This window comes from Hyla sarda, chromosome 2 (assembly GCF_029499605.1).
Source record: "Hyla sarda isolate aHylSar1 chromosome 2, aHylSar1.hap1, whole genome shotgun sequence".
Classification (NCBI taxonomy): domain Eukaryota; kingdom Metazoa; phylum Chordata; class Amphibia; order Anura; family Hylidae; genus Hyla; species Hyla sarda.
The window spans coordinates 303,459,767-303,486,340 of record NC_079190.1 but is presented as its reverse complement, the minus strand read 5'-3'; the positions used below and the strand labels follow the sequence as shown (position 1 = coordinate 303,486,340).

At 43.5% G+C, this 26,574-nt stretch overlaps 1 protein-coding gene across 2 annotated transcripts in view; it reads right to left on the bottom strand.

Annotated features, from left to right (window-relative positions):
- Positions 1-26,574, bottom strand: part of CACNA1S (calcium voltage-gated channel subunit alpha1 S) — a 727,186-nt gene that overhangs the window by 248,272 nt on the left and 452,340 nt on the right. For both annotated transcript variants that reach the window (XM_056557608.1, XM_056557607.1), the window contains one exon: positions 11,837-11,902. In XM_056557608.1, the coding sequence (XP_056413583.1) occupies positions 11,837-11,902 (66 nt within the window). The remainder of the gene's footprint in view (positions 1-11,836; positions 11,903-26,574) is intronic.

The window sequence follows — 26,574 nt, the reverse complement described above, 5'->3', positions numbered from 1 at the left end:
TAGGTCACAGTGTAACCATACACAGCTAATCGTACATTTGCATCTTTCATGGTTTCAGAAATACATGTGTTTGCATATGGCACTGAATTTTGTAACCTAAAACCAGATCATGTGACCTATATGTTACAACAGATTAAAGGAGAACTGTGGCACAAGACTGTTAACTTTTCCTGTGCCCTAAAAAAAATAACTTTAACGCACCTTCCTATGTTCCCCCGTTGCGCCAATATCGGCATCCCGTTCCTCCGCTGCTGCTCGGCTTCCTGCTTCTTAGGCTCGGAATGTCACACTGCAGTCAGCATATCGCCGGCCGCAGCAATATCTGCCTCGGCCGGTGATAGGCTGAGCGCACTGTCATGTAAGGAGCTCGGACCCGCCTTCTCCCTTCTGCCCAGGCTCCTTACATGACAGCCAACAAAGAAAGCCCCTGGATAAAGGAAGAGGAACAACAATTTAGCCCTAAGGGCAAACTCCCTACCAATATCCAATAAAACGTAATTTTATTAGTCAAAAAGAATAATTGAACACCACATGTGGACAAAAAATTTTAAAACCAGAAAAGAGTGGTAGTGGGTTGAAGAGATACTAGAAAATTAATCCTCAGAGATATGTGACCAAGACTGTGCAATTATGTAATAGCAGCCATCACTATTGAAAATTATATTTACATACAGTATGCGAAAAGCAATGCGCAGAAATAATTATGCCAATTAACAATATTCTCTATCATGAGTGCTATTGGTATGAATTCTTTATTTCTATTTTTATTTATAAAGTGGACTTATTATGTCTCACTATTGTCAATATTGCACTCTGCCACATTATTGTACTATACACAATATTGCACTGTTCCACAATATTGCACTGCACAGCATTGAACTATTTATGGTATTGCACCATTCATCATATTGCACTGCTTCACAGTTAACAGGTATATCTGCAGAATACACTGCCAGCCTTTAGATACTAGTCTAGGTGATCATTACACCAACCACACCACTCTGATACTTTTTAAAATCAGAACACTGCTACTTCCTACATGTTTCGCTACTTAGTGTAGCTTTCTCAAGGAAGACATACTAGCAGACTAAGCATGGAACTGTAAAGGGGAGCTTATAGGTCCTCCGTGTGTGATGCAATCAGAACAACCAGCCAATGATCATAACAACTGTGACAGGGAGCTATACCTGTCCAATTGATCAAGGTGATGCTTTCCTTAGATAGATGTTTAGCCTATAGGGGCATCAGACACTTACCTGTCATCTCCTCCTTCTTGGCGACGTGTACACAGAAAGCGGCCGCAACACATGCGCATATCGGCCCGAGGACTGCGCAAGTCCATTCCTGACTGCCCAAAGCCGAAGTCGCACTGCGCTGGAAAACCAATACTTAGCACAAAGATTCATGCGCATGTGCAAGAAACACGGCCAATAAACATAACTTCTAAAGAAAATCATAAGGACAAAGGACAGGGGAGGGGGAAGGACAAAATTAGATTGATATAAGGATAGATCATATTAATGAGTGAATATTAGGTCCTTTTCAGGTAGTGTCACATGACTCAAGATGGTCAGTACTCAAGTATAATTTATTAAAAGTATGCTGGGTTGAACAATTGATTTTCCATTATACATTATAGACTAATTTCCATGCTAAAATGTGTCCACATAAAAACTGAATAAAAATGTTAGGTCCCATATCAAACTATACTAGACAACTAACAGTAGCACATCAAATAAAGGCTGTGTATGAAAACCCTTCATTTAGTCCATGTGGACTTAAGCTTTGTAACCGGAAGATCCACTTGGATTCCTCCTTCAGAAGGATTTTATCCAAGGATCCTCCTTTTGGGCCCATCCTTATCTGGCGGATCCCATAAAACAGAAGATTTTTGGGGTCTCCATTGTGCTTTTCCCATATGTGTCTGGATAGAAGGGTGTCTGCATGTGTATTTATGTTGCTCACATGTTTAGAAACCCTTCTTCTCAACTCCTGGATGGTCTTGCCAAAATAGATTTTTGGGCATGGCCATATGACAACCCCTCTACAATTTACAAAATCATATAGCTTATAGGCTCTTTGATCAACCGGATTTAACAATTCTCGCTGTCTCACGATGTAACAACAGAAACTACAATTTCCACACGGGCATGTCCCCTGGGTAGGGTTCGTCAACCAGGTTGACTGTTTCTCTCTTAAGAAATGACTATGGACCAGATAATTTCTCAAATTTGGTCCTCTCCGATAAATAATACATGGATAATCATTAAGATCCCTCTTAAGATCCTCGTCGGCCAGAAGGATAGGCCAATAGTGTTTCAAAACCCCTTACTTGACCGTTCATCAAAAGTGACAATATACCTAATGATACCTGATTACTTACTCTCAACTGACTTCTTTTGAAGGAATTCTGTCCGAGAGCTATTTTTTGTTCTAGAGTAGAGCTTATTCTAGAGCAAAAAATTGCTCTGACAGAATTGCTTCAAAAGAAGTAGAGAAGTTGTCTACACTGCCATATGTACATACCCAAAAATCTTTGTTGGCAAGACCGCCCAGAAGTTGAGAAGAAGAGTTTCGAAACATGTGAGCACCATAAATACACATGCAGACACCCCTCTATCCAGATGTGTATGTAAAAGCACACAAAAAATCTTCCGTTTTGTGGGATCCGCCAGATAAGGATGGATCCAAGAGGAGGATTGTTATGATTCGGCAGGCTGGAGGTGGATCCTCTGTGTCAGAGAGGGATTGGCGTGGACCGTACCGGTGGACTGGTTCTAAGTTGCTACTGGTATTCACAAGAGCCCGCCGCAAAGCGGGATGGTCTTGCAGCGGCGGTAGCAACCAGGTCATATCCACTGGTAACGGCTCAACCTCGCTGACAGCTGAGACAGGCGCGGTACAGAAGGACAAGGCAAGAGCAAGGTCGGACGTAGCAGAAGGTCAGGGCAGGCAGCAAGGGTCGTGGTCAGGGGCAACAGCAGAAGGACTAGAACATAGGCTTGGGACATACACAAAACGCTTTCTCTGGCACAAGGCAACAAGATCCGGCAATGCTGGGAAGGGGAAGTGAGGTTATATGAGCAGGGAGCAGGTGGAAGCTAATTAGACTGATTGGGCCAGGCACCAATCATTGGTGCACTAGCCCTTTAAATCTTAGAGAGCTGGCGCGCGCCCTAGAGGGCGGAGCCGCGCGCGCCAGAACGTGACAGCCGGGGACCGGGACAGGTAAGTGGCTTGGGATGCGATTCGCGAGCGGGCGCGTCACGCTATGCGAATCGCATCCCCGTCGGCTGTGTCAGTGCAGCGCTCCCGGTCAGCGGGTCTGACTGGGGCGCTGCAGGAAGGAGAACGCCGCGATCGCTCCAGGGAGGAGCAGGGACCCGGAGCGCTCGGCGTAACAGTACCCCCCCCCCCCCGCCCTTAGGTCTCCCCCTCTTTTTGTCTCCTTGTCCCTTCAAATGAGACGAGAACATAGGGGGCGACTCTTGAGTTTCCTTCCGGAAAAAAGAGAAGTTCTGGGAAGCTACATTAGCGGCAGGCAATCCAGAAGAAGTGGGAATGGGGAGGGGGGGCAGAGGGTGAAGCTTGTCACGGGGCAGAGTGTTACCAGGAAGGGGGCTATGAGGAGCAGATGTGAGGCATCGTTTGTGACAAGCAGGACCCCAATTCTTGATCTCCCCGGTGGTCCAGTCAAGGGTGGGAGAATGACGTTGGAGCCATGGCAGACCAAGGAGGACTTCAGAGGTGCAGTTGGGTAGAACAAAAAATTCAATTTTCTCGTGATGCAGTCCAATGCTCATAAGCAGGGGTTCTGTGCGGTAACGCACAGTGCAGTCCAATTTTACTCCATTGACCGAAGAAATGTAGAGCGGCTTGACGAGACGGGTCACTGGGATGCAGAACCTATTAAAAAAGAGGCCAGAATAAAATTTCCAGCAGAACCAGAGTCCAAGAAGGCCACAGCTGAGAAGGAGGAGTTGGCAGAAAGAGCAATCCGCACGGGCACAGTGAGACGTGGAGAAGCAGAATTCACACCAAGGGACGCCACTCCCATTTGAACAGGGTGCGTGCGTTTCCCAGACGCGGAGGACGAATAGGGCAGTCCACTAGGAAATGTTCAGTACTAGCGCAGTACAGGCATAAGTTTTTATCTCTGCAACGAGACCTCTCTTCATGGGTCAGGCGAGACCGATCCACTTGCATAGCCTCCTCGGCGGGAGGCACAGGGGTAGATTGCAAAGGATACTGGGAGAGAGGTGCCCAGAGATCAAGGTCCTTTTCCTGGCGGAGCTCCTGGTGTCTTTCAGAAAAACGTTTGTCGATGCGGGTGGCCAAAAGGATAAGTTCAGACAGGTTAGCTGGAATTTCTTGTGCGGCCAGTACATCTTTGATGTTGCTGGATAAGCCTTTCTTGAAGGTCGCGCAGAGGGCCTCATTGTTCCAGGCTAGCTCTGAGGCAAGGGTACGAAACTGGATGGCGTATTCGCCTACGGAAGAAGTTCCTTGGACCAGGTTCAGCAAAGCAGTCTCGGCAGAGGAGGCCCGGGCTGGCTCCTCGAAGACATTACAGACTTCAGCGAAGAAGGACTGGACTGTGGCTGTGGCAGGATCATTGCAGTCCCAGAGCGGTGTGGCCCAAGACAAGGCCTTTCCAGACAGAAGACTAACTACGAAAGCCACCTTAGACCGTTCTGTAGGAAATTGGTCCGACAACATCTCCAAATGTAGGGAACATTGAGACAGGAAACCACGGCAGAGATTAGAGTCCCCATCAAATTTGTCCGGCAGAGACAAGCGGAGGCTAGGAGCGGCCACTCGCTGCGGAGGAGGTGCAGGAGCTGGCAGAGGAGATGGTTGCTGCTGTAGCAGTGGCAGAAGTTGCTGTAGCATGGCGGTCAACTGCGACAGCTGCTGTCCTTTTTGGGGGCGATTTGTTGGGATTGCTGGGCGACCACCGTGGGTAGGTCAGCGAGACTTGGCAGCGGCACCTCAGCGGGATCCATGGCCGGATCTACTGTTATGATTCGGCAGGCTGGAGGTGGATCCTCTGTGTCAGAGAGGGATTGGCGTGGACCGTACCGGTGGACCGGTTCTAAGTTGCTACTGGTATTCACTCAAAGCCCGCCGCAAAGCGGGATGGTCTTACAGCGGCAGTAGCAACCAGGTCGTATCCACCGGTAACGGTTCAACCTCTCTGACAGCTGAGACAGGTGCGGTACAGAAGGACAAGGCAAGAGCAAGGTCGGACGTAGCAGAAGGTCAGGGCAGGCAGCAAGGGTCGTAGTCAGGGGCAACAGCAGAAGGTCTAGAACACAGGCTTGACACATACACAAAACGCTTTCTCTGGCACAAGGCAACAAGATCCAGCAATGCTGGGAAGGGGAAGTGAGGTTATATGAGCAGGGAGCAGGTGGAAGCTAATTAGACTGATTGGGCCAGGCACCAATCATTGGTGCACTGGCCCTTTAAATCTTCGAGAGCTGGCGCGCGCGCGCCCTAGAGAGCGGAGCCGCGCGCGCCAGAACGTGACAGCCGGGGACCGGGACAGGTAAGTGGCTTGGGATGCGATTCGCGGGCGGGCGTGTCCCGCTATGCGAATCGCATCCCCGTCGGCCGTGTCAATGCAGCGCTCCCGGTCAGCGGGTCTGACCGGGGCGCTGCAGGAAGGAGAACGCCGCAAGCGCTCCAGGGAGGAGCAGGGACCCGGAGCGCTCGGCGTAACAAGGATCCTTGGATAAAATCCTCCTGAAGGAGGAATCCAAGTGGATCTTCCGGTTACAAAGCTTAAGAGCTTGAGTCCACAAGGACTAAATTAAGGGTTTTCATACACAGCCTTTATTTGATGTGCCACTGTTAGTTGTCTAGGATAGTTTAATATGGCACCTAACATTTTTATTCGTTTTTTATGTGGACACATTTTAGCATGGAAATTAGTCTATAATGTATAGTGGAAAATCAATTGTTCAACCCAGCATAATTTTAATGAATTGTACTTGAGTACTGACAATCTTGAGTGATGTGACACTACCTGAAAAGGACCTAATCATCATTAATATGATCTATCCTTATATCAATCTAATTTTTGTCCTTCCCCCTCCCCTGTCCTTTGTCCTTATGATTTTCTTTGGACCTTATGTATATTGGCCGCGTTTCTTGCACATCCGCATTAATCTCTGCGCTGAGTATTGGTTTTCCAGCGCAGCGAGACTTCGGCTTTCTGCGCAGGTGCACGATGTTCAGACCGGCGAGTCGGTATGCGGCTGCGCAGAGTTGTGACTCGGGCAGTCGGGAACGGGCTTGCGGCTGCTTTCTGTGTACACGTCACCAAGAAGGAGGAGATGACAGGTAAGTGTCTGATGCCCCTATAGGCTTAACATCTATCTAAGGAAAGCATCACCTTGATCAATTGGAAAGGTATAGCTTCCTGTCGCAGTTGTTATGATGATTGGCTGGTTGTTCTGATTGCATCACACAAGGATGACATATAAGCTCCCCTTTACAGTTTCATGCTTAGTCTGCTAGTATGTTTTCCTTAAGAAGCCTACATAAGTAGCGAAACATGTAGGAAGTAGCAGGGTTCTGAATTTTAACAGTATCAGAGTGGTGTGGTTGGTGTAATGATCACCTAGACTAGTATCTAAAGGCTGGCAGTGTATTCTGCAGATATACCTGCTAACTGTGAAGCAGTGCAATATGATAATTGGTGCAACACCATAAAGAGTGCAATATGATGTAGTGCAATGCTGTGCAGTGCAATACAGTGGTCCCTCAATATATGATATTAATTGGTTCCAGGAGAACCATCATATGTTGAAACCATCATATGTCGAGTACATATGTCTATGTAAAAATGGAAAATGGTAATTGGTTCTGGGGCCTCGGAACCATTGTATGTTGAATACATATCTCTATGGGAAACTGCTAATTGGTTCTGGGATGACCATTGTATGTGGAGTGTATGGGGAGTGTTTAACAAACCAGGGTGCCTCCAGCTGTTGCACAACTACAACTCCCAGCATGCATGTACAGCCATTGACTGTCTGGGCATGCTGGGAGTTATAGTTTTGCAACAGAATGTCCTCCATTACGATCCTGCCGACTACAGCTCTATAGGAAAGGAAGGGGAGGGCAGCCAGCAGCTCATTGGATGCCTGCAGCAAGATGCTGCAGGCTATTGGCTATGGCTGCACTGGGGGGGCGGGGCTTACACGGAGCTCACAGTGGAAGCCTGCGTGAGTTAGCAGGACAGCATGTGAGTAACAGGAGGCAGAACGGGGCACACGGGGCACATTAAACAACTATCTGTCAGTTGCTGAAGTTGTCAGCGCTGTCGGATAGCTGTTTTTACGATGGCCCCGACACACAGCAGCATCATATGTCGATGCTGCCTTCAACATACGATGGGCTCTGAGAGGCCATCATATGTTGAAATGATCATATGTCGGGGCCATCATAAGTCGGGGGGTCACTGTATTGTCATCAGTGCAATATTGTGTGTAGTGCAATAATGTGGCAGAGTGCAATATTGAGAATAGTGAGACATAATTCCAAAGTCCACTTTATAAATAAAAATAGAAATAAATAATTCATACCAATAGCACTCATGATAGAGAATATTGTTAAATAGCATAATGCTTTCTGCACATTGCTATTCGCACACAGTATGTAAATATCATTTGCAATAGTGATGGCTGCTATTGCATAATTGCACAGTCTTGGTCACATATCTCTGAGGATTAATTTCCTAGTATCACTTGTACCCACTACAACTCTTTTGTGGTTTTAAAAATTTTTGTCCACACGTGGTGTTCAATTATTATTATTTTTGACTAATAAAAGTTAAATTTTATTGGATATTGGTAGGGAGTTTGCACTTCGGGTTAAATTGTTGTTTTCCTTACATGACTCGGAAGGACATCACTGCGGCTGGTGATACACTGACTGCAGTGTGGCGTTCCGAGCCTAAGAAGCAGAAAGGAGAGGAAAGGGAAGACAAAAGTGGCACAACTGTGAATGTAGGAAGGTGAGTTAAAGTTTTTTTTTTTTTTTTTTTTTTCGTATTTGCAGCCCGAGCACAGGAGAGTTAAAAGCCTTGCACCGCAGTTCTCCTTTAAACACAATAGACCACTCTATTTTGAATATGGAAATATGGAATATGGAAATGAATCAGCTTTAACAACCTTGGCACAGGAGGTAACCGTGGACATGATTGTCAAATACTGAATTATTCTAATGGTTTGAGAGAAGATGTTTTTAGAATATTGTGTAATCTAAGATGGAGGCCGCACAAAAATTTGCACAAAACCAAGATGGCTGTCTGACCATGTGACCTATGACCTTAATGTTACTTAAGATTAAGCATAACTCATGGATTCACTAATATGCAAAGTTGCATGAGTTTTGGAGTTACAGTGGAGTTGTTACTGCATTTTCATTGTGGGGTAATAAGAATAAATACCGCTACAAGCAGAAATTCAGATGGCCAAGCTGCACGGCCTTGCTGGGTGCTAGTTTTCCCATTGTTCTGACCAGTAATTTTAGAGAAAACTATGTATGCAGAATATTGTGCAATCCAATATGGCTGCCACACCATGTGATCAATTGTGGTACAGAAAGTGATCATGAATATGCATGCTAATTTTCACATTGTTCTGACTTGTAGTCCAGAGAAAACTGCCTTCTGTGCAGAGTTAGGGATGTTTAAGAATTTTAATCATATTGCGCACCGCTGTGCATTGGAGGCGGGGAGCTCTTCCAGCTTCCGTGCATCCTCTATATTCTACCTGTGGCCCAACCCCCTCTTGAATATTCATATTTTTCACTCTCATGTCACTAGGACTGGCAGAGCTGGCAAGGGGAGCTGAGCTGTCTGCTCTGAGAGCAGTGTACAGGCGACGCTGCCTCGCTACACCCGGAAGTCGAGCGTAGCGAGGCTTCAGTGGTGCATAAAGAGATGCAGTCACCTTCCCCGCATGCTACCATTTCCTAGTGACGTGGAGTGGGCCGCGGACAGAATATAGAGGATGCAGGGGAGCAGGGAGAGCCCACCTCCATTGTGCACTGGGGTGCAATATGATTAAATGCGTTCCTAACTCTGCACAGAAAAATGTAAGTGACCCCTCAATTTACAGCTCTTCACTCACTATAACCGAGTATATTGGGTTTAGTGCAGGTGAACAAGCTGTCAGATGCTCTTTAAAAACTGCAGAAAGAAACCTCTGTTTGTTTTTAACCCGATAACGACCACGGACGAGTATAGACGTCCAGGTTGGCGGCCGTTCCCGCACCTGGACGTCTATACTCGTCCATTATTCTCGTGGGTGCTGCCCAGTGCACCCACGAGATCGCGGCAGGGACTCGGCTGTATCACACAGCAGGGACCCTGCTGCACTGCCAGGACCGAAGTAAACTTCGGTCCCGGCAGTTTTAACTCTTACAGCTGCGGTCGGAAGTGACCGCGGGCTGTAAGTGTTATGACAGAGGGAGGGAGCTCCCTCTGTCTCCTCTACAGCACTCCGCATCGCGGGGTGCTGTGTGTGGCCGCGGCTGGCCGGGACCTGCCGCACTACCGGGAGTGAAGTTCACTTCACTCCCGACAGTTTAACCCTTACAGCCGCGGTCAGAAGTGACCGCGCGCTATAAGGAGTTCTGACAGAGGGAGCTCCCTCTGTCTCTCCTGCAGCACCCCGGAGCATAGCGGGGTGCTGCTGCATACCTGGGCAGCCGGGGGTCCTACAAAGACCCCCAGGTCTGCCCTGGGTATTGTCTCTAGGACGTGTAAAAATAAATAAATAAAATAAAATAAAAGTGTAAAAAGAAATAAAAAATGTAATAAAAGTGTAAAAAAAAATAAAAAAATATATATAAATATATATATATATATATATATATATATATATATATTTATTAAAAATACATTTATTAAATGAATCTAATTAAAAAAATGCATAATGTGTAGGATCGCATTGGCGGACATCCGCAGCATGTAATATGCTGCGGATGTCCACCATGTGATCCTACACATTATGCAGCAGTCACGGTAATGAGCTCCCTGCTGCGGTTGGGTAGCTTTGTGTGTCCACTCATAGCGGCGGATTTCCCACCAGCAGTCATGAGCAGACACACTGAGCTACTCAGCCGCAGCAGTGATGGATATATTCGCCATGAGCGGGTGCTTAATCCCACAACATGGCGGATATATCCATCAGGAGCCTTAACTGTCAGAGACAGACGAGTTATACTGTCAGCCGACCAAGGACCAATCAGAGAGGTCCCTGGTTCAGCCAATAACTTCTAGGGGTGCGGTATATAAATGGGGTCACTTGTGGGGGTGGGGGTACTGTTCTGCCCTGAAAGCCAAATGGCGCTCCTCTCCTTCTGAGTCCTACCACGCGGCCAAGGAAACATATATGGCCAAAGCAGGGGTATTTCCGAACATGGGACAAGCAGCTAAATAAAATATAGGGTGCATTTCTTTCAATATCAGAAGGGATGTACAAAAAATATGCCCCCAAATGATGCATTTGTGAAAAATAGCAAATTTCGAATTTTTAACACTGACTTTGTAATAATTCCTGCGAAAAAACTATGGTGTTAAAATACTCACTGTACCCCCTAGCGAATACATTGAGGGGCCTAGTTTTTAAAACGGGGTCATTTGGGGGGTGTTTCTATGTTCTACTACCTTTTAATTTCTGCAAACCTTGCATAGCACACAAAAAAAGATGTACTTTTCAAATTTTCAAAATTTCAAGTTAAATTGTTAGGCTTCTAACTAATTTAAAATGTTAATGAAAAACAAAAAAAATGACGTCAAAATAAAGTAGGCATCTGAAAGTATAAGTTTCATAAACTATTTGGTCAGTATGTATAAATATATGCAACCTATTAGTGTTAAAATAGCAAAAAATCGTACTTTTATGTAAAAATTTCATGATTTTTTACATTGTAAAAAAAAACTACAAATGATATCGGCTTACTTTTACTATGTACATGAAGGACAACTTGTGACAAAAAAACAATGTCAGAATTATCGTGATTGGCAAAACGTTACCAGAGTTATTCTCTAATAAGGACAGACATCCCCGATTTGAAAAAACAGGCCTGGTCTTTCAGGGGAGTACAGGTTTATTTGTATTGGTCCTTAAGGGGTTAAACAAAACACTGTGATTTGACCATATGGTATGAATGTACCCTTAAAGGGGTTATCCACTATAAGGTGATTTTAGTACTTACTTGCCAGACAGTAATGGACATGCTTAGAAAGGATCTGTGCTTGTCTTGGGGCTAAATGGCCATGTTGTGATTACATATAACACTTCTGATTTCTTTTTGTAAAATGGCTTTTTCCTTTTGGAGTTTCATACCTCCAACTACAAGTTCCATAATTCTTTGTTAGTTAGTGTGAGGTCAATTTTCTCCCTACCACACATCAGTTACCCCAACCATTGAACCACAGTTGTGCTGCCTTCCATTCTGTGCTGTGACAATAAACCAGTATTTTCTAACCAGGGTGCCTCCAGCTGTTGCAAAACTACAATTAACTGCAGAATTATTTTTTCCCCCCCATTGAAGCAGACAGGCTCCTTTGAACACCTGACTAGTGATGTAATGTCTCGGGCTGCACTGTAACCTGGGAAAACCTGAAATGACCGTCATCTTGTATGCTGTTAAAAATAAACATTGCGGCAAAGATCACATAAGAATTGTGAGGCAACCATCAAACACTGGTACAGACACTATATAATAAATTACACTAACTTTACAGCCCCTTTAGCACAATCCTGGAATACCCATTTATGGAAAAAAATGTTTTCAAAACCTGCATCCTTACCTGCATTCCAATGACAGCATAGATAAAAAACAGCATTACAATGAGTAGAGCGACATATGGAAGTGCCTGAGAATAGACAAAAAAATATAAAAGTGAAAAATCATTTAACTTTCAAAAAAAAAACACATTACTGTATTACATGGTAATTAGATTATTTGGTACTGATTTCAATGATAAAAAATATAATAGTAATGGTACATAATAGTAAAGTTTATAATTAGAGAATACCTGAAAGCTGGGTCCACAACCATGTGGCTCCTATAGCACCTTTAGAAAGAGGAATCTCAATTGCTACATGTGCAGAACTTCCTCTACAAAGCAACTGCATTGATGGCAAGCAGGCTTAAAGGGGTATTCCAGGAAAAACCTTTTTTTTATATATCAACTGGCTCCAGAAAGTTAAACAGATTTGTAAATTACTTCTATTAAAAAATCTAAATGTTTCCAATACTTATCAGCTGCTAAAGTTAAGTTCTTCTTTTCTGACTGGCAACAGTGCTCTCTGATGACATCTCTGCTTGTATCGGGAACTGCACAGTAGAATAGAAGAGGTTTGCTATGGGGATTCGCATCTACCCTTGACAGTTCCTGGACAGTTCCCGAGACAGGGGTCATCAGAGAGCACTTAGACAGAAAAGAACAACTCAACTTCAGCAGGTCATAAGTATTGAAAGGATTAAGATTTTTTAATTGAAGTAATTTACGAATCTGTTTAACTTTCTGGAGCCAGTAGATATATTTAAAAAAAGTTTTTTCCTGGATAACGCCTTTAAATGTTACAAACTTGGCTCAAAAGTTATGGAAAAGGCATAGATGGATAAATGAAACCTAAGCCATTCTATCTTGGATGACAATACAGCATCAAATAAGAAAGGCTCATGTTGATTTTTTATATACATTACACGGTTTTCTATGTATGCTTCTGTTTACAGGTACTACTTATCATTCTACTACTACTTTCTACTACATTCTACTACTTATCATTCTTAGCCATCGTGTGGACTCATATTTGTAGCTTTACGCAAATGTTTTGTTAGGAGTAGATTAAGAATTTGTATCAGATGGCTATGTCAATACAGTCATGGCCGTAAATGTTGGCACCCCTGAAATTTTTCTAGAATATGAAGTATTTCTCACAGAAAAGAATTGCAGTAACACAAGTTTTGCTATACACATGTTTATACCCTTTGTGTGTATTGGAACTAAACCAAAAAAGGGAGGAAAAAAAGCAAATTGGACATAATGTCACACCAAACTCCAAAAATGGTCTGGACAAAATTATTGGCACCCTTAACTTAACCCCTTAAGGACCCGGGGTTTTTCCGTTTTTGCATTTTCGTTTTTCCTCCTTACCTTTAAAAAATCATAACTCTTTCAATTTTTCAACTAAAAATCCATATCATGGCTTATTTTTTGCGCCACCAATTCTACTTTGTAATGACGTCAGTCATTTTACCCAAAAATCTACGGCAAAACGGAAAAAAAATCATTGTGAGACAAAATTTTAAAAAAAATACACCATTTTGTAAATTTTGGGGGCTTCCGTTTCTACACAGTACATTTTTCGGTAAAAATGACACCTTCTCTTTATTCTGTAGGTCCATACGGTTAAAATGATACCCTACTTATATAGGTTTGATTTTGTCATACTTCTGGAAAAAATCCTAACTGCATGCAGGAAAATTTATACGTTTAAAATTGTCATATTCTGACCCCTATAACTTTTTTATTTTTCCGCGTTAGGGGGCGGTATTAGGGCTTATTTTTTGCACCGTGATCTGAAGTTTTTATCGGTGCCATTTCTACATTAATAGGACTTATTGATTCATTTTTTCATGATATAAAAAGAGACCAATAATGCACTATTTTGGACTTTGGTATTTTATAGCGCGTACGCCATTGACCGTGCGGTTTAATTAACAATATATTTTTATAATTCGGACATTTTCACACGCGGCGATACCACATATGTTTATTTTTATTTACACAGGTTTTTTTTTAATGGAAAAAGGGGGGTGATTAAAACTTTTATTAGGGAGGGGTTAAATAATCTTTATTCACTTTTTTTTTTTGCAGTGTTATAGCTCCCATAGGGACCTATAACACTGCACACACTGATCTTTTACATTGATCAGTGGTTTCTCATAAGAAACCACTGATCGATGATTCTGCTGCTTGAATGCTCATGCCTGGATCTCAGGCAATGAGCAGTCATTCGGCGATCGGACAGCGAGGAGGCAGGTAGGGATCCTCCGGCTGTCATATAAGCTGTTCGGGATGCCGCGATTTCGCTGTGGCGATCCCGAACAGCTCCCTGAGCTAACCAGCATGGTTTCACTTTCATTTTAGACACGGCGTTCAACTTTGAACTGCGCGTCTAAAGGGTTAATAGTGCCGCGCACTATTAGCCATGGGTCCGACCCGCTATGACGCGGGGCCATGCCGTGGTCCCCCGTTATAGAACGGGAGTGGACTCAGGACGTACAGGTACGCCCTGGGTCCTTTACAGGTTAAAGGGGTTATCCACCATAAGGTGATTTTAGTACGTACCTGGCAGACAGTAATGGACATGCTTAGGAAGGATCTGCGCTTGTCTTGGGGCTAAATGGCTAAGTCAAGAGATTAAAAATAACACTGTGGCTAGCTTTTTGTGAACTTGTATTTCCTGTTTGACTGTTCTTTTTTTTTTACTACAAATCCCACAATTCTATTTTCCTCCTTCCCACACATCAGCCACCTCACCCATTGAAACATAAATGAGCTGCAGACCTGTGGTTTTCAATCAGGATGCCTACAGCTGTTGCATTAGTTGCAGATTGATCCCTCCACCCATTGAAGCAGACAGTCATTTTGTATGCTGGCAAAATAAATAGTGAGGTGAAAATCACAGAAGAATTGTGAGAAAACCGTCACACACAGATACAGACACTATATTATGAACTACACTAACTTTACAGCCCCTGTAGCATAGTCAAATAAAAAAAAATTCCCAGAATACCCCTTTAATATTTGGTTGCACACCCTTTGGAAAAAATAAATAAAATCAGTCCCTTCCTATAACCATCAATAAGATTCTTACACCTCTCAGCCGGAATGTTGGACCACTCTTCCTTTGCAAACTGCTCCAGATCTCTCTTATTAGAAGGGCGCCTTTTCCCAGCAGCAATTTTAAGATCTCTCCACACGTGTTCAATGGGATTTAGATCTGGACTCTTCTTGCTGACAACTTCAGAACTCTCCAGCGGTTTGCCATCCATTTCTGGGTGCTTTTTGACTTATGTTTGGGATCATTGTCCTGCTGGAAGACCCAAGATCTCGGACACAAACCCAGCTTTATGACACTGGGCTATACAGTGCGACCCATAAGTTGGTAATACTCAGATTTCATGATGCCTTGCATACATTCAAGGCATCCAGAGACAGCAAAACAACCCCAAAACATCATTGAACCTCCACCATATTTCACTGTAGGTACTGTGTTCTTTTCTTTGTAGGCCTCATTCTGTTTTCGGTAAACAGTAGAATGATGTGCTTTACCAAAAAGCTCTATCTTGGTCTAATCTGTCTACAAGACGTTGTCCAGAAGGATTTTGGCTTACTCAAGTTCATTTTTGCAAAATGTAGTCTTGCTTTTTTTCTCTGTATCAGCAGTGTGATCCTCATGGGGCTCCTGCCATAGTGTTTCATTTAATTTAAATGTTGATGGATAGTTTGCACTGACACTGATGCTCCCTGAGCCTGCAGGACAGCTTGAATATCTTTGGAACTTGTTGGAGGCTGCTTATCCACCATCCAGACTATCCTGACACCTTTCATAAATGTTTCTCTACCGTCCACGCTCAGGGAGATAAGCTACAGTGCCATGGGTTGCAAACTTCTTGATAATGTTGTGCACTGTGGACAAAGGCAAATCTAGATCCCTGGAGATGGACTTGTAACCCTGAGATTGTTGATATTTTTCCACAATTTTGGTTCTCAAGTCCTCAGACAGTTCTCTTCTCCTTTCTGTTGTCCATGCTTAGTGTGGCACACACAGACACACAATGCAACGACTAAGTGAACGTCTCTCCTTTATCTGCTGTCAGGAGTGATTTTTATATTGCCCACACCTGTTACTTGCCCCGGGTGAGTTTAAAGGAGCATCACATGCTTGAAACAATCTTGTTTTTGGAGTTTGGTGTGACATTATGTCCAATTTGCTTTTTTTCCTTCCTTTTTTGGCTTAGTTCCAATACACACAAAGGGAATAAACATGTGTATAGCAAAACGTGTTACTGCAATCCTTTTCTGTGAGAAATACTTAATTTTCTAGAAAAATTTCAGGGGTGCCAATATTTATGGCCGTAATTGTATATAAAACCTCTCTGTGATCCTGGTAGCACATGAGAATGGGGGCATGCCACCTTCTGGCAAACTGTAAAAAAGAAATCAGTTTTCTGGCATACAAAAGTCCCAAATTTTTCTGCTTAAATTTTTTTTATATCAAACACAAGAGGGAGGTGGGCCCAGGTAGTAATGAGGCTGTGGTGGGAGGGAGCAGGCAGTCGCAGAACATACAGCGGGTCCCGCAAAATCCTGCAAACCTCTGAAATGCCCCAGGGGGCTGAGGAAATAGCACAAGGGGGAATTTAAAGGGGTACTCCAGTGGAATTTTTTTTTTTCAAATCAACTGGTGCCAGAAAGTTAAACAGATTTGTAAATTACTTCTATTAAAAAATCTTAATCCTTCCAATACTTATTAGCTGCTGTATATTCCATAGGAAGTTCTTTTCTTTTTTAATTTATTTTCAGTCTGACCACAGTTCTCTGTTGCATATGTTGCGAGAGCTGACGCACACGTTGCAGGAGTAGGCGTCATGGTCAGAAATCCAGCAGGAGTGGAATTAAGAGAACAATCCCGTGCAGGGCTCTAAGGCTATGTTCACACAGTGGGATACTGCAATTCTGCTTAAATTTCGTTCTGCAAAGCTTGCATTGGAATTTTTACAGAATTGTAAAGATGGTGTTCTGAGACAAGAGGTTAAAAAAAAAATGTGAACCTTAGGGCACGAATAGTATTTTTCAAAACCCACATGAATTAAGGGGGCATGGTGTGACGTCACGCAGGGGCATGGCCGTGACATCACATCTCAGAGGCAGCGCCCGGCACAGAATGCCGTGGCTACACAGAGATTGCTGGGGTCCCAGTGGCAGGGACCCCTGCAATCCTACATCTTATCCCCTATCCTATGGATAGGGATAAGATGTATAAAGAATAGATGTGTAAAGAAAGTTACTGGCAACTCATATTGATCAACTCCTGTGAGACCAGGAACAACTTGAAATTGAATTTGAATCCATTCCATACGTCAACCCTTTACAGTCATATCTAGGCAAGCATTATTAACCACCCACTAAGGTAGAACACTTGAGATGGAAGTAAACTTAGAGAAGGGGCTTGGGGGATTCGGGTGGCATTTGGTAACCTGGTCCTAAAGGCTTGACAGTATAATTCAGAGGATTCATTTAAAGGGGTGTTCCGCCCATAGACATCTTATCCCCCAATGCTGGTTTTCGGGACTGGAGATGTGATGTCACGCAATGCCCCCTTTGTGACATCATGCCACTACCCCTCCATTCATGTCTATGGGTGGGGGCGATGTCTATGGGTGGAATACACCTTTAAAGGGAATCTGTCACCAATGTCACCCGCAGTGCTGGTTTATTGTATTGGAGCAGAAAACAGCAATTTTGCAACTCTTGGAGGGTTTCATGTTTTCTTTATTTTGTGGGTCAATATAAATAAATGATACCCATATTTACATGCTTTTCTATTACTTTACTGCTTTTAAAAGAAAACTAACTGTTTTTTAACAAAATAAGTATGTTTAAAGCGCCCTATTCTGACCCCTATAACTTTCAATTTTTTCCATATACGGGACTGTATAAGGGCTAATTTCTTGCACTGTGATATGTAATTTTTTTTGTACCACTTTGCGTGTGTGTGACTTTTTGATCATAGAAACAAAAAATAGAAACATAGAATGTGTTGACAGATAAGAACAATTTGGCCCTTATAGTCTGCCCAAAATTCTTAATCAGAACAATAGCTCATAGGTAACCAATTACATTACTCCTTTCATCTTTCAGAAGCCTTTTTTAAAATGAAAGAAGCTATCTGATTGGTTGCTATGAGCCACTGCCCGACTCTTCCAGTACACAGGTTTTGATAGATCTCCCCAATAATATTTTTTCCCTGAGTTTAACATATCTACACATTTAAAAGAATTGAGAGTGAATGTGGCATAGTCATCTATGGACAAGTTACATGTATTTTCTGGACTTAATTGTATCTACAGTATTTCTACCTGGGTTTAACATAACTGCACATGTAAAAGCATTGAGAGTTAACGTAGCATAGCCATCAAAGGACAAGTTAAGTTTATTTTCTATGTTTAATAGAAAAATATAGCTTTTGTAGCTGGGTTTAATATAAATATGCATATTTTAGCATTGAGAGTGAAAGCTGACTAGAAGTGAGTGGCAAATCACCTCAAAAACATAAACATAACCTCTTAATCTTTTTCAATAAAAAATATGTCTGGTAAAAGAATTGTTGGACTAGGCAGAGTAAAGAGCACCCCTGCCATGTTCTCTGCCAAGTAAGTACCAGTACAGGTAGCAACAGCAACAGGTAGCCTGGTGGAAGTAGTAGCAGCCATGTCAGTAAGCAAAAATATTGTGTGGTTTTGGAGGATAGTGTGGGCCTTGTGGACTTGTTAGAGGTTTTCCTAGGAGGAGGAAGATGTGTCTGACAATATGACTTTGAGCCAGGTATCAGTGGATTCTTTATCATCTACAGAAACAAGACTCAGTGGAAATGTCAATTCTAGACGGTCTGTTCCACCATCTGTGTCTTTGCTCCCCCATCCCCTAGTGTTAACCGAAAGGTTAGCATTAGCTACGAGGAGGAGTTAGTTGTGTGAGAACAGTAAACCTCCAAACTGTTCTTCCCCAGTTGTTGCATAACTACAGCTCCTAGCATGCCCAGACTGTCCAGGCATGCTGGGAGTTGTAGTTCTGCAACATCTGAAGGGCCAGATATTGCAGAACTACACACCCAGCATCCCTGACAGTCTGGCCATGCTGGGAATTGTAGTTTTGCAACAGCTGTAGGCGCACTGGTTCGGAAACACTGAGCTAGAGTCTGTTTCCTAACTCAGTGATTCCAACCCGTGTGCCTCAAGCCGTTGCAAAACTACAAGTCCCAGAATGCACTGACAGACCGTACATGCTGGGAGTTGTAGTTTTGCAACAGCTGGAGGCACACTGGTTGGAATCACTGAGCTAGAGTCTGTTTTCTAACTCAGTGGTTCCCCAACAGTGGGCCTACAGCTGTTATATAACTACAACTCCCAGCATGTACGGTCTGTCAGTGCATTCTGGGAGTTGACATTTTGCCACAGCTGAAGGTTTGGGGTGCCCCCCCCCATGTGAATGTACAGGGTACATTCACACGGGCAGGTTTACAGTGGGTTTCCTTCTACAAGTTTGAGCTGCGGCAAATTTTCCACTGCAGCACAAACTCCCAGCGGAAAACTTACTGTGAACTCTCGCCTATGTGAATGTACCCTAAAAACACTACACTAAATTAACAAATAATAAAAAGTAAACACTAATATACACTCCCTTACACGTTCCACAACTCCCAGTATTGCTGGACATCCATACACTGTCCTGGCAGGCTGGGAGTCTTGCAACAGCTGGAGGCACCCTGTTTGGGAAACACTGCTGTAGGGTTTTGGTGGAGACAAGCCCCATCCTTGTAACCGGGTCCGCCCCTATTGCAAATTCCTTATTTAGGTCTCAAATGTGCATGGCGCTCTCTCACTTCAGAGCCCTGTCGTATTTCAAGGCAACAGTTTAGGGCCACATATGGGGTATTTCCATACTCGGGAGAAATTGCGTTACAAATTTTTTTCTCCTTTTTTTTTTTTTCTCCTTGATTTTTCTCATTTTAACCCTTATGAAAAGGTAAAGTTGGGGGCTACACCAGCATGTTAGTGGAAAAAAATTAAAATTTCGAACGCAATCTATTCTGAGTACGGAAATACCTCATATGTGTATGTGAAATGCTGTGCGGACGAACAACATGGCTCAAGAGTGAGAGAGCGCCATGTATAGTTGAGGCCTAAATTGGTGATTTGCACAGGGTGGCTGATCGTTGCAGCGGTTCTGCAAAAAAAAAACACCCACATGTGACCCCATTTTGGAAACTACACCCGTCACGGAATGTAACAAGGGGTATAGTTAGCCTTAACACCCCACAGGTCTTTGACAAATTTCCCTGAAATGCTGGTGTTACTCCAAATTTTTCATCTTCATAAAGGGGTAAAAGGAAAAATGCCCCCCAAAATTGGTAACCCCATTTCTTCTGAATATATAAATACCCCATATGTGGATGTAAAGTGCTCTGCGGGCGAACTACAATGCTCAGAAGAGAAGGGGCACCATTGGGCTTTTTGAGAGGATTGGGCTGGAATTGAAGGCTATGTTTGTTTACAAAGCCCCCATGGTGCCAGAACAGTGGAACCCCTCCACATGTGACCCCATTTTGGAAACTACACCCCTCACGGAATGTAACAAGGGGTGCAGTGAGCATTTACGCCCCACAGGTGATTTTTTTTATCAGTCGTCTGTAAAAATGAAAAATGAAATTTTTCATTTGGACAGCCCACTGTTCCAAAGATCTATCAAATGCCAGTGGGGTGCAAATGCTCACTGCACCCCTTCTTAAACCGTGAGGGGTGTAGTTTCCAAAATAGTATACCATGTGTTTTTTTTTTTTTTTTTTTTTACTGTTCAGGCATCATGGAGCTTCCTAAATGCGACATGCCCCCAAAAACCATTTCAGCAAAAGACGCTCTCCAAAAGCCCAATGTCGCTCCTTCCCTTCTGAGCCCTCTAGTGCACCCGCAGATCCCTTTACATCCACATATGAGGTATTTCCTTACTCGAGAGAAAAGGGGTTACAAATTTTGTGGGGCATTTTCTCCTATTACTCCTTGTGAAAATGAAAAGTTTGGGGTAACACCAGCATTTTAGTATTGCAAATCAAATTTTTCATTTTCACATCCCACTTTAATGAAAGTTCATCAATCACCTGTGAGGTGTTAAGGCTCACTGTACCCCTTGTTACGTTCCTTGAGGGGTGTAATTTCCAAAATAGTAGGCCATGTGTTGTTGTTTTTTTTTTGTGCTGTTCTGGCACCATAGGGGCTTCCTAAATGGCACATGCCCCCCAAAAAACATTTCAGCAAAATTTGCTTTCTAAAAGCCAAATGTAACTCCTTCTCTTCTGAGCATTGTAGTTCGCCCGCAGAGCATTTTAGGTTCTTACATGGGGTATTTCCATACTCAGAAAAGATGGGGTTACAAATTTTGGGGGGCACTTTCTCCCATTACCCTTTGTAAAAATGGTAAATTTGTGGGGGGAAAAATGCACTTTAGTAAAAAAAAAAATTTTTTTCATTTACACATCCGACTTTAATGAAAAGTCATCAAACACCTTTGGGGTGTTAAGGATCACTGGACCCCTTGTTACTTGCCCTGAGGGGTGTAGTTTCCAAAATAGTATGCCATGTGGTTTTTTTAGTTTTTTTTTTTTGCTCTTCTGGCACCATAGGGGCTTCCTAAATGTGACATGCCCCACAAAAACCATTTCAGAAAAATGTATTCTCCAAAATCCCATTGTTTCTCCTTCCCTTCTGAGCCCTCTACTGCACCCCCCGAACACTTGGCATATACATACGAGGTATTTCCTTACTCAAGAGAAATTGGGTTACACATTTTGGGTGACTTTTTCTCCTATTACCCCTTGTAAAAATAAAAAAACTGGGTCTACAAGAACATGCGAGTGTAAAAAATTAAGATTTTCTCCTTCACTTTGCTGCTATTCCTGTGAAACACCTAAAGGGTTAACAAACGTTCTGAATGTCATTTTGAATACTTTGAGGGGTGCAGTTTTTATAATGGGGTTAATTATGGGGTATTTCTAATAAGAAGGCCCTTCATATCCACTTCACAACTGAACTGGTCCCTGAAAAATTGTAAAATTGCTGCTATACTTTGAAGCCCTCTGATGTCTTCCAAAAGTAAAAACATGTCAACTTTATGATGCCAACATAAAGCAGACATATTGTATGTGTGAATCAATATATAATTTATTTGGAATATCCATTTCCTTATAAGCAGAGAGCATCAAATAAAAAAAAATGCAAAATTTCAATTTTTTCATAAAATTTTGGAATTTTTCATCAAGAAATGATGCAAGAATTGACAAAATTTTTACCACTAACATAAAGTAGAATATGACACGAAAAAACTATCTCGGAATCAGAATGAAAAGTAAAAGCATCCCAGAGTTATTAATGCTTAAAGTGACAGTGGTCAGATTTGCAAAAAATGGCCGGTTCCTACAGTGAAAATTGGCTGGGTCCTTAAGGGGTTAATGAATCAGGAATACATGGAGTATGATCAGTGAATGCTTTCTGGTGAAGCGCTTTATGTAAGTGTTTATGTTGTAATGGATCCTTTTAAATTGGTAAACAACAAAAGAAAATCCACGTGGTATTAATTGAACCTATTTAATTATATTTTTATAAATTTCCTAATAAGTTTTGTTTTTGCGCAGGATGGAAGACAAAAATGAAATGTATAAGGAAATGCAATTAATGGTTTGATTATATTATAGGAGTAACAAGAGAAGAAGAAAAATAAAATAGGATATAAAATAGATAAAAAAAAAGTGATCACTATTTTATTGATAAGTATTACTTTAACCTGTTCAGGACGCTGGGCGTATGCATACGCCCTGCATCCCAAGTCCTTAAGGACGTGGGGCGTATGCATACGCCCGTGGGAATTCCGGTCCCCGCCGCTAGCCGGTTGGGGGCCGGACCGGAATGCCTGCTGAAATCAGAAATCAGCAGGCATCCCGGCACATCGCCCAGGGGGGTCCTGAGACCCCCCATGTCGGCGATCGCAGAAAATCGCAAGTCAATTCAGACATGCGATTTTCTGCTATTCCGGGCTGATCGGATCTCTGGTGACCCGAGCACCCGGAAAATAGCGATGATCGGAGCTGTCAGGGACAGCCCCGATCATCCTGAGGGCTAGGAGTGAGGTCGCAGTGCTGCAATCTCCTCCTATCCCCTGCCATTGGTCAGAACTGATTCTGACCAATGGCAGAGCAGGACGGTGGGTTGCCATGGCAACCCCCGTTCTGCCCACCCCTGGATGTCGAGGGGAACATGGACAGAAGATGGAGGCCGGTACCTAGAGGAGAAGATGCCTGGGGACCCCCCGATCTTCGCTGGAGACTGCTGGATCCTGGTTCAGGTAAGGAAACTACGGTGGGGGGGGGAATTGAAAGTGAAAAGCAAAGTGATCTTTACTGTGGCAACCACTAGGTAGGCCAAACTGCAACTCCCAGCATGCCCAGACAGCAAAAAGCTGTCTAGGCATGCTGGGAGCTGTAGTTTTGCAACATCTGGAGGGTCACAGTTTGGAGACCACTGTTACAGTGGCCCAAACGGTAGCCCTCCAGATGTTGCATGCTGGGAGTTGTAGTTCTGAAATATCTGTCCCTTCAGATTTAGCAATTTTCATGACATTTTTGAAAATTGCTGCTCTACTTTGAAGCCCTCTAATTTTTTCAAAAACCAAAAGTATATTCATTTTATGATGCCAACATAAAATGGACATATTGTATTTGTGAATAAAAATAAAATTAATTGGGAATATCCATTTTCCTTACAAGTAGAGAGCTTCAAAGTTAGAAAAATGCAAAATTTTCAAAATTTTCATGAAATTTGGGGATTTGCCACCAAAAAAGGATGCAAGTAACGCCAAAAATTTACCACCAAAATAAAGTAGAATATGTCACGAAGAAACAATCTCAGAATTAGAATATTCGGTAAAAGCGTTTTCGCGTTATTAATTCGTAAAGCGACGGTGGTCAGAATTGCGAAAGTAGTACAGGGGAAAAACGGCATCTGGAGAGTTGGTAAGAAACTGTGTGTGTCAACAGTCTTGTACCCCATGGTAACATATATAACCCCATACACTAAGCAGAAGGGAGCTATGTGTGTAGTAATGTCCGTACATTGGGTGGCTTCAGGATTATACAATGCAGAAAGAAGGTTTGTACAGACTTCATTGTTTACATCTGTTATGACCTAGGTAAAACAATAAAGGTACCTGACCAACGCACTCCATGACCATCTTACCTGTTTCAGAGACTATGAGTAGACTTCATCTAATTGCCTAAGGTGGACCAATATAAGTATGTACTTGTCTGTATGTACTGCTTCCCTAACTATATATACAGTAAAGAATACAACTAAGAACCTTTTGTAGAGTTGTGCCTAGTTCAGATTCTGTAATTGTCACCCAGTTCCTTAAACCTATGAGTGTGTATGTCAGGAAATAAATGAGGAAATAGACGCTTACATATGTTGATCCTGTATAGATGTATCTAAGATATATTCTCTGATAACTGTTAAATCTATGTCTGTATATAACCATGGTTGTTCCAGAGGGAAAGATAATCACAACGGATTGTTAGGATGTGACATTGTATGAGGAGAATCAGTGGGTGAACATATACAAATAGAGGGGTCAAATAAGCATCTTAGTGGGTGATAATGTTATAAAGAAAAGGAATACTTGGTGTAAGATTATAAAAAGAATAGGCTAGCTAGTGTGATGAGTAAATGGTAACTACCATAAGGAATGGCATACTTGGGGATATGAAACTTAAAATCCTATTAGAGGGGAATTGAACTGGAGAATACACATTAGACAAGACTCTTCTGCCCATACACATTTTCACTACCGAACCTACAAAGGAACCCAAACCACACTCTAGAAGTAAACGGGCAGCCCCTGCTGGGAGCCTTGACCAAGTGTATATTGATGTTATAGGAGTCCCAAGGGGGGTCCCAGATGAGTTTAAAGCTATAGGTCAAGCAAAAGCCGGATTTGAGTCGATTTAAGCTCTTCGCTCCCTCTTCTCCACTGATGTCTTTTCTCTATCACCAGGAGATGCCTAGTCCTGTGGACACCAAACGACAGGAAGGCCCGAGGCACACCCCACTGACTACACCTGCAGAGCGACACGGACAAGGAGACCTCACAATGGTAGTGGGGTACCAAGACTGCAAGCATGAAAGAAACCGCAGACATTCAAAAGTCCGGCAGCATGTAAGACAGGGTCAGCACCCAACGGTGTGTCACAACCATGCCCCTAGCAGCCAACGTGGATCTCTTAGAAAGGGGAACAGAGAGCGCTGCTGTTGCTGTGAAAGACCATGGAACCTGTAGGAAACATCCACATCCCATCTCCTAAAGATGCCACACACCAGGACTGCTGACGCAGATGCAAGAGATGAAGGAGGTATGTGGGACAGGAAACAAGCAGACACAGTCTGATTGGTATAACAGGAGAAATGAACCCACAGAGACACACTGTGTGGAACTTCATATGGAAAGAAAGTCCCCGGGCTGGAGTCCCGGGAGCAGAAGGAAAGGGAGAGGTAATCTGGTGGATCAGAAACCATGTAGACACAGTCTGGCTATAAGGCATAGGGACCATGGCCACACCGGGTCCCGCAATCAGAGGCACACATTGAAAGCGGCCACCAGCCCTCAGCTATGAGAACGGCAGGCATGTAGAGAGGGACCTGGTAAAGCAGGAAATGATGAGTGACAGGCAGCAGAGGAAACCACGCAGATCACTGTCTGGCTTACTAGTATGGGTCCATAGTATAGGACACTTCTTCGGGCACTCCTTCGGACACCTCGCACTAGTAGTGGGGTATTGGAACTCCATCCGCAGATACATCAGCTGTGTGATGAATGACAGGCGGCAGAGGCAAACCATGCAGACCACTGTCTGGCTTACTGGTACGGGTCACTCCTGTGGATACTTCACACTAGCAGTGGAGTATTAGAATTCTGTCGCGGATGCGGCAGCTGCGAGATGAGTGACAGGCGAGACTACTGTCCATGCAAGGACACTTCCACGGAGACCTTGCACTGGACGTGGGGATCCAGAGCACTAACCGCGGATGTGGCAGCCTGTGAATGAGGGAATCATATTGTATGACACGCCAAGAACACCCCCTTGATGTGTGACCAGCGGACATCACAGAGGGGGAACTGCAAAAGCGACATTAGCATCTGTGGGAAATGCCAATGCCCTTGCGTGGGCATTCGGCCAGTGCCATCCATGGTAGGGTGGCCATATCAGGTCCCGTACGAGGTGACGGAGTCAAATAAATCGGCCCACATATGCAGTCTATTGAAGGAACCCAGAAGATATTAAACTGATAAGGACAGATAATACAGGCCTTTAATAGTTAATGGATATCACAAGAGGGACCCATAGAAATTGAGGGCACAATTCAAAGAATAACCACAGGAGGGCACCTGAGTGACTGAAGTGGAGAGGAACTTTATATTTTTTTTTATTTTAGTGAACTACATGAACTACATATGGCAGGGAGGAAGCGTGGAGAAAAGGTCACGCCCTGCAGTCCCTGTAACGGCGGCGGGATGAAACAGCGTACTAAAGAAGCGCCTGCTACGCTACTGCACGGCCCTGAGCCAGGGGACAAGAGCGGGCTGGCTGGAGGAGCTCCTGCCGGGCTGCTGCTATGGAAGTGCCACCAACCCCCCGCAGTGGGGGAGGATTG